General features: G+C 35.0%; 1 protein-coding gene across 5 annotated transcripts in view; it reads left to right on the top strand.

Moving 5' to 3' along the window:
* The window catches only part of SPOCK3 (SPARC (osteonectin), cwcv and kazal like domains proteoglycan 3), a 167,754-nt gene that overhangs the window by 55,868 nt on the left and 98,065 nt on the right, over nt 1-13,821 (top strand). For 2 of the 5 annotated variants that reach the window (XM_068187120.1, XM_068187121.1), the window contains exon 3: nt 5,417-5,462. The exons of the other annotated variants lie outside the window; for them this stretch is intronic. In XM_068187120.1, the coding sequence (XP_068043221.1) occupies nt 5,417-5,462 (46 nt within the window). The remainder of the gene's footprint in view (nt 1-5,416; nt 5,463-13,821) is intronic. 5 annotated transcript variants of the gene reach the window in all.

Genomic DNA, 13,821 nt, shown 5'->3' on the forward strand with positions numbered 1-13,821 from the left:
TGCTAGATACAACAGTCCCTGCCCTCCTGGAACTAGTTTTGTTCCTAGTTCTACTGCAGACCTGTAGCTATGTGACATCACATAAGGTCTGACAGATAAGCAACCTATTGCATGCATCTGGGACAATTAGTAAAAAAATGTGCTAAGGAGCACAAAGTCCATTCTGGCTTCTTGACTTCACAGCTGTTCTGAGATACTTGAGGCGCTGTGATAGTAAATAGAGTTCTGGGGAGTGTAGTATCTGCCTTATTCTCATGTGTGCACTATCCTGCATTTAATGGGCTAAACTGACACTCCACATTTGTACAGCAGAGTGCTCACATGGCTTATGATAGATCAGATGTCTGTGCACTTCAGCAGAGATGAAAACCAGCATCTGATAGGCAAGTGAGTATCCACATACTGCTGAACAGCATGTCTGCATCCTGGATGAGAATTCCAGACTGGCTCAGGTTTCAGGTTGAGGAATTTTCCCATACATATCCATAATGTATTTTCCGGGTGCAACTTATGGTTCCTCAGTTATGGTTTATGTTTTGGGGTAGTACTCTCATCAGACGTGTGTATCTTAGTTACTCTATGTATGCTGTCTGTGGCCCTCATTTATTTAAGGAAACTACAGCATTTAGGACTGGTGGATTTCCCATATGATGGCAGCTTTGTTGTTGTCTCATCCTTTTATTCCTGCAATAGTTCTCCATGTGAACAGCAATTCAAGGCTTTGTAGGATAAAGACAATCTCACTGACATTAGACTGAAGGCTCTGGAGCAAAATACAAGCAGAAAAAAATTGCTACACGTTTTGTGCTTTTTTTTTTTCCAGCTCTGGAAAGAGGTTGGTGCAGAGGTATCAGATGACAACCCTACCCCAGCTTTTTCAGTGAGACTTAGGATACAAATATCTGTTACAGTCACTGGGGAGGTTTGGTCCAGATTAGTCAAATCCTCTGCTATTGGAGTGGTACAGAAACGTGAGGGGGAGATACTTGGGGAGCTCAAGTTTGCTGCAGAAGTGAGCTTGAGGCAAGAGGAGAGCTGTGATGTGGGACAGTTGGCTGAACTGAGTTGGCTTGGAGTCTGAAAATAGCACAGCTACCAAATAGCAAAGACCTAGCCTAAAAAAGAGGTAAAGAGCTTTCGTGTCAGATGAGAAGCAGATGTGTGTACTTGAGATGCAGATAGAAGAATTGGAATGGAGAGCCCATTAAGAACTCCTTGAAATTAAAAAGAGTGAAATACTCAATAGGAAAACAGCTAATGGCAGTGAGGAAAAAAAATCTGAATCTAATACTGTAGATTTTAAGTTTTTGGGAGCATGTGCAGCCAGAAAAACTTTTGCTTCTAAAATTGTCAAATGCAATTCCATGTCCCTCTACATATTGAAGTATGTAACTCTTCTTTGTTAAAAATAAACCAACCCCTCTGTAGGAATGAGGCCAGCAGTAAAATGTATTTTTTCGATTATGTTAAGTCATATAAAATCTGAGTGGAATTTTGTATGGGGAGAATTAAGTTTGCTGTTGAATAGTGTTCAGGAAATCATGTCTTTCCTGCTTTGGTAGCTGTTAGAAGTATTGTTTCCTGAAAAGTTATTTTAAATGAAGCCTGACATTGTGCAGACTTCTTCTAGAATTGGTAGTTTGTAAGTAACATAAATAACAATATCCCTGTGCTGCAGCAGTAAAATTGCATTTTAGTAAAATATAAAGATAAGTTCAGAAAACTGCTTCAATTTTAGTGGATTCTCTGTTACAAATCAGCTTTTATTTTAATATATTAGCTTTTATTGTGTAGGCCATACTAGAGCTAAACCGTTAAATACAAAACAAGGGCTGAGTTTTCTTTATTAAATTTTTTAGGTCAACCTTGGTATGAAAATATTTGTGAGGAAAATTTCTTGCTTGCCCGTGGACGCCTGCTGTTCTCTGAGTCACTCATCAACCGTGTTCAACTATGTTCTTATAATATAGATTTCTGTTCAAGTGACGGCAGCATCTACAGAAAATGTTGCAGAGGAGAGATCTGTTAAATAATGTAACAAATGTGCTACAGAGGAAAGAAAAGTTACAGGATTCATAAGTTCTGTGTCTATTGAAAGATGAAAACTTCTGCATGAGATTGCCATGTATGGGTTAGGTTTTTTGTTGTTTGTTTTTTCCACTGAGATTTTTTCTCTCTTACCATGCTTAAATGTGTATTTCTAAAAAACTTATGTAATAACTCATTTTTAACAATAAGAGAATACATATGGAAGAATATTGAAGTCCAAAAAGAAGCAATAAAAATGTTCAGGGCAGAATATTTTTTTTTTCCAATTTTTAAATATCTTTTCTCATCAAGCTGATGTTTTGGTTCTTTTTGTAAGGTTGTCAGATTTTGTAGGTTTTTTTAATAGTAACACCTTTTCAGGAAAAAAAAATAAAATTATTAGTCTCAAGTTGCATATATAACTGTAGCATGAGCTTAAGTTCTTAGAAACACTTCATCACTATGACCCTGAATGAGCGTAATGCTTAAACATGCATAATTTTAAGGCATGGATATTAAACTCATTGAAATCCATCATCCATGGCTATTAGAAGTGCTTTGTGTCTTTCAAAGAGACACTTGAAAGAAATCCTGACATTTCACATAGTTTCAAGTAGAGCAGTAAGGATGAATTTTCTGTTTAAAATATATAAATATCGCTAGCTGGAAAATGTTGAAAAAGTGGTACGGTTACTGTTACAAATCTATGACTTTATTCTGCCTACTTTTACAACTTGCTCAGGGCAAAGGCCAGGAAACTCCTGAAGAAATTCAGAAGACTTTGGCTCTGTCCTGAGATCCTGATACACTGACTTTTGTGTTTATAGATTGCTACAGGATACTTTGCCTAGAGATTCAGTGATGCTACCCAGCCTTCATTTTAAACTGTGTATTCCTTCGTTCTGTTTTTACATTAAAATTATGAAAATGAGGCTTTGTATGTTATATAATGATCTTGATTATTCTGCAGAGGATATTGAATGTTATTATAATCAAACTTACTGACTGAAGATCAGGAAACATCTGAATGTAAGAGGAAGCCAGGCTGTGATGCAGAAGATTAAACAGCTTCAGGAATATTTTTAAAATTGTGAAGCTATAATTTATTGAAGCATTTTCTTTACTTAATCTGACAATTTGACAAATCTGACAAATCAAAATAATTTTAATTGTTTTTTCAGAGACACATAGGAATTTTGTTTAACATATCTAGTTGAGGATTTTATTTAAGTAGCAGCTGACTGGAAAAATTAATTCTTTAGGAAAATCAGTATAGGTACATCTGGTCTATGGGTGTTTATATTTTGGATTTATAGTAGAAAATTCCATGCAAACCATTCAAATCATACTAAAAAGAACAAAACCATAGACACAAGCTACGAAGACAACAGAGGGGTAGGCATATTGGGGAGAAGAATACAAAACAAAATAGTGTTGTGTATAGATCCATAATGCTGCTTCGTCTTGACTGCTCTGCACAGTTCTAGTTGCCAAGAAAGCAGACTTGGAAAAGATTCACAGAAGGGTAACAGGAAAGGTAGGGATTTGCTTTGTAGACAGAAGTCAGTCAGCGAGGCTTCTAGCAGTGCCTGAGGGATATTATATTTGGGATCTGTGAAGTTTTCTGCAGTATAGAGATGAACAAGAATTGATTTATCTTCTGGATGGTTTCAGGCCAACTTGAGAACATGTAATGTATACAAGCCCCACTTGTATATTCTTACTTAAACAAAATCCCTTAGAGGGGATATTTGTTACATTCAGGATGGCTTCTCTTTTGTTCTAAGAGCTGAATGTTCTAGATACTCTTAATTTTTCACCATTTTAATAATAACAACCTGATTTTTTGCATGAGCTCATTGTGAATGAACATTGTTGATTTAGTAGACATAGAACCTACCACTGTGATGTTTTTTTCAAGAATTTTAAGTTTTGCTATTGTGTGACTCATTGCCTTACAGCTGGTACAGACCTGTTTGGAACACTACTGTAGGAATAACATTGCAGTGACTATTAGGAGGAATATTTGAAAAATACCATCATAATTGTAATTCTGCTTACTTCTTATGTGTTTAAAAATTATATGCCTGTGTGTATTTTATTACTTTAAAAATATAGTAATTAAAAAGGCAAATCACATATACTGATTTGTAGATTGTTAATCTGTGCAGCGCCATAGTAAAGGAATGGTTAAGTATTGGTACAGAAATACAGTACTATTTTGTGCTTCCAGATTCTGCTCATTTCTGTCTTTCTCTTTCAAAGCACAAATTTTCATAACAACATTTTTACTAATAAATACGGTTTAGGTTGCAAACACTTTTTTTTTTTTCTCTGTTGGGGTCAAAACTCAATGAGTGTTCTGTACTTGCAAAGACTTATTTGATGCTTGATCATTTTAAACTTCTGACTATGTGGCTTTGACAACTGTATGAGATTTACATTTTCTCAGTAGTTAAAATTTGTATAAATTGATGTTTTTTTACAGTGATCTTTTTAGCAAGTGGGATGGAACTGCTGGATTTGACAGTACACCCACTGCATTTTGTTAAGTTTAATATATGCAGACTTTAAAGTGTTTGGTACAGTCCTTGAAATATTTTGTTCTAGAGAATAGTTAGTTGGATTAAGACATAATAATAAACAATTGCAGCCATTTTTCTGTGACATCTGTTATCTGAGATGTACAGATAAATCTATTGTCTTGGCTATGAATTTGCAATTTGTTATCAAATTTCTCATAATCTTGAAAGCAATTAATTTAATTAAGTTTTTCCTTCTTCAAATTGAAGCCTAATACAGCTGATGACTTAATAAGGAAGATATTTTATGTTTATAAAGATGATTTGTAGAAAAAAGAGCTAATTAGACTGACTAAATGAAAGATCTTACTGATGTGGTTAAAACTACATAAAAAAATTATTTTCTAAAATTCACATAGTGTTTAAAATAGCTGTATTTTATTGATGATGACTTTGAAGCTTTACTTTTGAAAAACCATGCATTGAAAATGTACTTAAGTTTTTCAATACCTTTGAAGTTAAAGTACAGAAAAACTACTGTAACATTTTAAAAACAATGCTAGAAACATTACCTGTGTGAGTACTGTGAGACATTTCCTATTTAAAATGCTATTAAGTAATATTTTTGAGTAGCATTTTTACTATGAGTGATGCAAATGGCCTCTGAATTACACTGTTTTATTCTGTATAAGTAATTTGTCCCATTATGATAACTGTAATCTTTTTCTCTCCTTTTTTATTTTATTTTGCTGCTTGCCTTTTCTAGGAAGTAGAGGTTGGTATGCTTCTTCTGTCTTTTATGATACTGTGAGCTTTTTATGGACTCCTTATATTTTACTAAATTTAGGTTGTTTCTTCCCCTCCAGGATGATTATTTTCGTACATGGAGTCCGGGTAAACCATTTGATCAAGGTAAGATTCCACTTGTGTGGGATAAAATTTAAGTACTTTTATTTGTGCTTCTGTTCTAGAATACTAACAGAATTCTGTTAATTTGTGTAGTTTTCTGTCTTCAAATAATCGATTTAAAGAGGACCAGAAATTCAGCTTAATCATCATTTTATGTCTGTGATTTTTTCAAACATTTATTGATTATATAAAGAGATGGGAGCTTTAGAAACCTTCAAAGTAGCTTAAAGTTTCCCTTTGCAAGGATTTTATTTTATTTGTATATTTAAATTAAGAACTCAGGCCTTTTCAGTAGGACATCTGACAAAAAACAGGCATGCAGTCTAATACTTGTCTTTTGCAGTCAAGAAAAAAACTGTTAAGATTTGGAATGTCTCTTTATATCCATCAGATAAAAGATGATCTAGAAAAACAATTCTGGGAGTCTGTCATGTTCAAATGATCTATCTTGAGGCAAAATGTAGCTGGAGCATTTGGAATGCTGCAGTACAGCTGTTTTAGGCTGAGAATAATATGAGCAAATGCAGCAAATATCCCCATTACATATTCCCTCCCCAGGCACTAGAACTTAATATTTACTGTCAATATAATCCCCCTCATGTATGTTGTTTCAAAGTGCATTGCTGCCACTTAAAAACTGCTGGGGATATTGATACTTCTTAAAATTGCTCTGAGAAATGTTTCAGGAACTTGGTCTTGTCTGGTAGTGCCAGTGGCATAAATGCAATCAAGAAACGGTGCAGGGCTTTGTAGACAAGAGACCAAGATAAAAATATGTTGTGAAGATAGCGTTTATTCCGTTTCAAGACCTTCCTCCACAATGGATACTGACTTGTGAGGGATATTACTTTGTTGTAATTTTAGAAAAATTTGTGGTTCGAGGCACTGGTAGTTGTGCATATTATAAAAATAATGAATGCCTTACATAAAAGCCTTCCAGTCCCTAAAGGAGTCTGTGTGAAAGCTGGTGAGAAGGGACTTTTTATAAGGATATATGTTAGGAAAAGAGGTAATACCCTTAAGCAGGAGAAAACTAGGTTTAAATTAGATATTAGGAAGAAATTCCTTACTATCAGATGGGGTGAGGCACTGGAACAAGTTGCCCAGAGAGACTGTGAGCTTCCCATCCCTGGAGGTGTTCAAGACTAGGCTGGATGGGGCTCGGAGTAACACGGTCTAGTGGAAGGTTCACTGCCAGCAGTGAACAGGGGCGTTGGAACTAGATGATGTTTAAGATCCCTTCCAACCGTAACTATTTCATGATTCTATGAACAGTGTTTCAATTAATTCTTCTTTATTTCAGCACATTTTGAAAGGCCTTCTTATGTTAATGTGTTAAAGTATGTCAAAATTGCTCATGTAGACAGATCTGTGTTATTCTGTTTTTATTAATAAGAGCTTCTATATGGAAATACATGTCCAAGCATGCTAGGAGGGTAGCCCTTACTATGAAAATGTATAATGCTATTTATTCCTGGGCCACAAAATCTATTTTTAAAGATAGAAAAATACTGTGATTTGCATTGCAATCAAACCACACAGATTATTAAAGCAACATCTGGCATTTTTTTGAAGAAGAGGACTTGTTTCCATTGAACTATTGTTTGCGTCTATCTTTTTAAGAAAAAACATATTTGAATGTTTTGACTATATGTGGTATATGTGTATATGTGGTATGTTTTATATGTGTGCATATGTGTATACACCCCTAAATGTTTTTGTATTTCTACAAATACCACGATGTAACTTGTTCATAAACAATTATGTGGGGCATGTATTACTGTTGGAATAAATCTGAGTATTCTTATAGCATATTTAGTTACTGCTAAAAGGCAGGTTTTGCTCTTTCAGTGGTTTTAGAAAGCAAGCAGAATGTTTTGTGTTTAGGACTAAAGCTGACTACTTTTAGTAGCTTTATCAACATTTTATCAATGCTTACTCAAATTAACCTCCCCATATACACACAATATTTTCTGACACATTTTCTTTTTGCACCACCTTTACATCAGATGAAAATATACAGAATACTTCTGGTACATTTTATTTTTAGACCAGAGATGGTAGCAGAGCTTGGAGGGTGTAACTATTGAATGAAATTGCATACACAAAGACACTGGTGTAATTTGGTGAAGTGGAAAGGATGTTTTCCTTTGCTCAATAGAAATACCTTGGAGGAAAAGTGGAGTATATTCATGTAATTGAAAAAATGCAGCATGACATTTTCTGTGGAGATTGAACACCCTGAAGGTATGGTTGGTTCATAGATGTATTTATGAAATTTCTTGTAGACCATTCCATTGAATTATTTTTGGCTTTTGTAGTATCACTTTATATTAGATGTCTGTTTACAGCAGGAATTTTGTAGATACTGTTGTACAACAAAACCAGATTTTGAAACTATTTTACTTATATTAGTTTAATATATGCCTTTTAGCTCTGTGTATTTCTTCTACCTAGTTCCGTAATAATTTGGGCAGCTAAGGATATCCAAATATATGCAAACACATCTCTATAATTTGCAAATACATTTCTGTACTGTGAACTGAAATAATTTAGAGTCATATTCAATAAAATAATTTGATTCATTCATTTGCAAGCTCTGGGAAGTCATAAGGGAGTTTAATGAAGATCCATTAGTTGAAGACTGAAAACAGTCATGTAGAATTAACTTTGCTGCATTTGATATGTGCTCTCATGATCTAGTTTTGGTAGTAGAACTATTGATGTATTTAAAGTAGAAATATATATCCAGCACTTTCAAGATAAGTTGCAGTGATTTGCAATTAAAATGTATCACATAGTACTTTAAAATGTTGTCTCATATAAAGAAATAATGATTTCTTTGTAGGAGGACACTATGAATTTCAAAAAGAGCAGAACTGAAAAGCTTTTTAAAATATTTAGTGCTTATTTACTAGAAAGGCTAAGCTATATTTAATCTGGTGAACAGTTCCCAGTTTCAGGTATTTAGGTATATTTAGGAATTCTGCTCACTAATGAAGTACACTAAATCCTATATTAAACAGATTCCCACTGCTTGATGATACTATCAGCTAGCCCTTGCCTGGAAAGATCTCTTGTTGATGTCTGAGGAACCCTTTCATTGTGCTTTTTCTTAATTACCTGACACTGTGCTTAGATGATTCTTTTATTATTTCTCTTTTATCAATTTATCTATTGTGGTAACATCACAAAAGTGTCTTGTCCTATACAATTCATAGACTTGGCTCCTAGCTCGGGTTCACTGGGTAATACACATCTGCTGCTCTGGTTATGGCTTTCAAATTGTTTCAGTATTTATTTCTGTGGGATCATGGAAAGGATTCTATTTTTTTTTTAGCTATTTTTGGAAGAGTCTGTAGAAAGGATTTTTATTGAGGCTACATTGAGCCTATAATAAGAGATTTTGCTAGCCTTCAGTAGCAGTCTAAGCCCTTATTTCCTGCTGTCCTGACATCTTTGCTTTATGCCCTGATGTTAGGTCTAGAGTCACCATATCAAGGATTATTATAAGATAAAGTAAGAAGTGTTTTTTTTTTTTTTTTTTTTTTTTTTTTTGTTGTTTGTTTGTTTTTAACATGGCCAAATCCTGGATTCAGGTGTCTGTTCAGACCCACAGATAGTTATGTCAGAAAAGTGGAAATGTATTGCAGAGTGATGGCGACTGTCCAAAGGTACAGCACCAGAGATTCTCGAGCTGTCAGCGTGCTGAGAAAAGGGTGTGTGGAACTGTTTCTTTGCATTTACAGACCTGCTAAAATTTAGTCTTGCAAATCTCTCACTTTGGAAGTCTAGCTTCTCTCTACTGTGCTGGCATGTCCCAGATAATGATCAAGTCCATGAGCACTGTGTACCTGAAAATATGATGGTGTGTACTAGGACTGCTTCTTCTTTATAGGCTCACTTAAAGGCCTAATTTGCTTATATTTGCCACAGAAATTTAATACGAAGGTGTATAAAGCAGCTGAAAGAGGTAGGTATTAAGAACATGAAATTGGACATAACATTACAATTTAATGGTGAGAGAAAGAAGAAATAGTTTAATAAATCCCTTTAAAAGAACCAAACAGTAAGCAAATACTGTAAAGAAGAAAAAAGAGCTTTACATAGTTTTATTTGAATAGAAGAATGAAACCTGAAATATTACAAGTTGACTTTTTGACCTATTTAACTTCTTGTATTTAAAAACCTGTTAATCTGTAAAATTACAAATATAAAGAATGTTAAGATGTGCTCTTTACAGAATGTGTTTTATGTGGAGATTATCATTCAGTTTGACAAGTACATTTCCTGGTCATTTTTGTTATTCCAGGCTTCAAAATGCAGATATGTATATCTGATGTATTAGATACTTCATGCAAATAGTCTACTGGATTCCAGTTTAGTTGGTTTAAAAAATTTAAAAGCTGAAGTTGACTACAGTAAAATTAAATTGATTAAGTTCCCTATGTAACTCAAGAATACATAATGAAATACAAGAAATTAGAGTTTTCCAAGAGGCAAAAATATAATCATTTAGGCTGGAAAAGACCTCTAAGATAATCGAGTCCAACCTTTAACCCAGCACTTCCAAGCCCATCGCTAAGCCATGTTGCTGAGTGCCACATCTACACGTCTTTAAACTACCTCCAGGGACAGTGGCTCGACTGCTTCCCTGGGCAGTCTCTTTCAATGCTTGGCAGCCCTTTCAAGGAAAAAACTTTTTCCTACTACCCAATCTAAAACTTCCCTGGTGCAACTTGAGGCCATTTCCTTTTTGTCCTATCACTCATTAGCTGGGAGAAAAGACCAACTCCCACCTCAATACAGTCTCCTTTCCGGGAGTTGTAAAGGGTGATAAGGTCTCCCTTGAGCTTCCTTTTCTCCAGGGTAAATAACCCAGCTCCTTCAGATGTGCCTCATCAGATCTGTGATCCAGACCCTTCTGCAGCTCTGTTGCTCTTCTCTGGACATGCTCCAGCACCTCAATGTAGAGAGGACCCCAAAACTAAACCCAGGATTCGAAGCGTGGCTTTGCCGGTGCTGTATCTTACAGCATGTTGTTTTGCAAGGATAATCCTCTTGGCAAGTGAGACAATAGGTGGGAGAATTTTCAGGACAATGCATTTCTGCTCTTACAGGTCTGCAAATCTTTCTTTGCCCTTGTTGCCCTATTTGAAGAACCCAGAGGTCAGTTCTAACACAGCCAGCATCCAGCATGTCTCTAAATGATGATTTAGTTTGTTTAGGAAAGGATAATATAATGCTTAACTGTTGGTTGGTGATAGATCACTATTGTGAATGATCAAGTAGTCTTAAGGTATTATTTCTTTTCTGCCAAAACAAGGAAATTTACATTTTGATATAAAAATAAAAAACAAAAGTGCTCTACTAAAGCTGTTGTAAACTTCAAAAATTATGCCAGGGAAGTGTGCACTTGCATTTCTTCTTGTCTTAGTGGGTTTGGAGATCTTTGCAGAATATTTGAGAGTTCTTTATTATATATAGAAGAAACTCAATATAATTGTCCTAATTTTGTTGTCACTTACACCAGTCTGAGCCTAAAATAGCTGTTTTTCAGCAATTTAAACAAACAGGATCATTTCTGAATTGTCACAGGTAATGGAATTTCTCATTTTTGAACTATATGTAACCTATTGTCTTGTAAACTTTCAAGTAATACCCAAAAAACAAAACACAAAAAAAGGGGAATGTTTTTGAAGCAGAGATCATATATATTCTTGAGGAGGAGAATTTCTTATAATTTAGTCACTGCACAAGTGGCTTAAAAAAGTGTGACTCAGTGAAGATGATTGTTTTAAAGGGAGTGGAGAAAGAATGAGTGAAGTATTTGAAACTTTGAAAAAGAAATCAAGCTTTAGTAGGTTTGTTCCAGATGAAGAACAGAGACTGGCAGATGCAATTTTGCTTTTTTAACACTTATTTTACCTTATATTATCAGTACCTATAATACCATGTTATGAATCAGTGTAATGGCATTTTCATGTCCATTTTAGAAAAAACTTTTTTTGCAGCAGTGAGCAAAATAGAAATACGCGGTGCTTTCTGTCAGATGGTTATAAGCAGTGTCAGATGATTATAAATTGGCATTAGATGTTTCTTTGCTTATCAGGACTTTCGTGTAGCATAACTAGAACCATTGCAGGGCAGCTAGAAAGCCGGTGCTGATGTCCCCAAGCATGCTAATGTAGAACATTAGGAACAGATTACAGAAGCCTGATAGAGACTTTATACAAATGTACTTCAGTCATCAGTCTGGAGAGTTCTGAGCACTCTCGAGAGAAGAATTTCTTGTGTAGAAGCTACCTCCATACACACAGCCACCTTAATTATTGAAGCACTTGCTCACAAGTTAGAAACCAGACTACACAACCAATGATGTTCAGAGATTTGAATCTATACTTTGGCCACCTTCCCTCTAGCCTTCTTACTGAAGTTGTAGATTCATGTGTCCAGATGGAACTAGTGTTCAGGAAGATTGCTCTCATGAACATCCAGCTGTGGTTACCCATTCTGCTTGTTATGCTATGTAGTGAATCTTACATGGCAAATACAGTCCATGGGAAAAGAAACAAAAGTCTGAGGTTCTTCTTTTTCAGAACATTCTCATCAAGTTACTGAGGTAGGGTACTTCTTGTTTATTCTCTTTTTTAAAATAAATTTCAGATTTCTAGCTGCGCAGTGATTAATTTTTATGTTGAAGTTAAAAGGTGTTGATTCTCAGTAGATATGTTGCATAGTAAGGTAGGCTTTTCTTGTTATGAATCCACAGCAGTGTGGATTCAAACCACCTGTGACTGAGGAGGTCCATATGTGCACACACACATTTTGAATACTGATCACTGTAAAATTTAGGCAAAAGATAACTACTACCACTAGTAATTTTAATTAAATATTTATCTGGGCTCCATGTTAGCTGACAATATCAACTGAGTGTTTATGTGCTCTGCCTTGCTTTCCTCCCTACTGTTACTGGAATTGTGGTCTTGGGTTCTGCAAATATCTAGATCTAGAAGTTTTGGTGAACGGAAACAAAATATGTAGTTGGTTCTTATTTTGCCCATCAGAAATGAATCAGAACACTGTAGGAAAAAAATAGACTTTAAGTCTGAAAACTCTGTCCTTAACCTTTTTTCACCTTTCATTTTACTTGGGAGTGGAAAGGAAGGAACATGTTAGAATGCATTCAAAAGATTGTGGAATAATGATAATTCACTCTGGTTTCTGCTGAAGTGCTACCATTAAGAATATTCTTATGTTATGGCTTGCTAGTCTTTATTTCCTATTATATTCTCTATAAAAGTGATGTTCTGACTAATGTCAGTTTTTGGGAGTGCTAACTGTATATTAGCTTACAGAAGGGAGGATGGGAAGCTTTTCTTAATTGCTTTCCCAAATTTCAATTTCAAATAAATAGATCTATTATTGAGTAATAATTGAGTCAAGTTTTCAAATATTAATTGCTTCCTTACCATGTGAGAAGAACAAATCCATATTAATCTATAAAAGTCAGCAGAAGTTCCAAACGGCAGAGCAACTTACTTGTCATTTAGAATGTAAGTTCTTAGAGAAATAGTAGATGTTAAAAACATTTTATACTTTTGATATGCTTTTTGTGACAGTGATATTTTTCTGCTTGTTGAAGTTTAGGTAACATGACATTTCATGCTATTGTAGCCAGATACACTTGCCAGATACATGGACAAGTGCAAAGTAGGCATACAGACAAATAACCTATAGCAAGTAGGCTTTTCTGAATGTTAGAAGCTGTGTAAAGCTGAACATTACCAAGTTGTTAAAGCTCATATCAGACCTGCATCTTTAGAAGATGGTTGTATGTGACACTGTAGTAAGTCAGCTGATAGAGTATTAAAGAGATGATTTCTGACAAGACTTGCATAAATATATTTCTTATGTCTAGAGTCTTCTCTCCGTAGTGCAACCCTTTACCGCTTTTCAATAACAGTGTAATTGTGCTGTACCATAGACGTTTTCAATTATGGGAGGGAGCCTCTAATTTCCACAAATATTATGATATTTTAGTAATGCTGATTGGATAAAAACTTGGATTGATACCTGATCGTGTTGAAGACAACAACTGCAAGGAATACATCAGTCCCACTGTGGGATTTTGACGCTTAGGATGATTTTAGTGTGACTGTTGTACTTTTTCAAAGCTGCTTATTTTGGCAGCAATGGAAAGAAACATGCAGTATGGTCTGTGCAAGTCTGCATACTCTGAATGAGGTGGGGGAATGCCAGGAATGTTTTGTTGGGGATAGCTATAAGATGGACTGAAGAAGTGAAGACTTAGTGCCATGTATTTCTTGATATAAATGAGTTACATGCTTAGCAGAAATCT

This window comes from Anomalospiza imberbis, chromosome 4, assembly GCF_031753505.1.
Source record: "Anomalospiza imberbis isolate Cuckoo-Finch-1a 21T00152 chromosome 4, ASM3175350v1, whole genome shotgun sequence".
Taxonomy (NCBI): Eukaryota; Metazoa; Chordata; class Aves; order Passeriformes; family Viduidae; genus Anomalospiza; species Anomalospiza imberbis.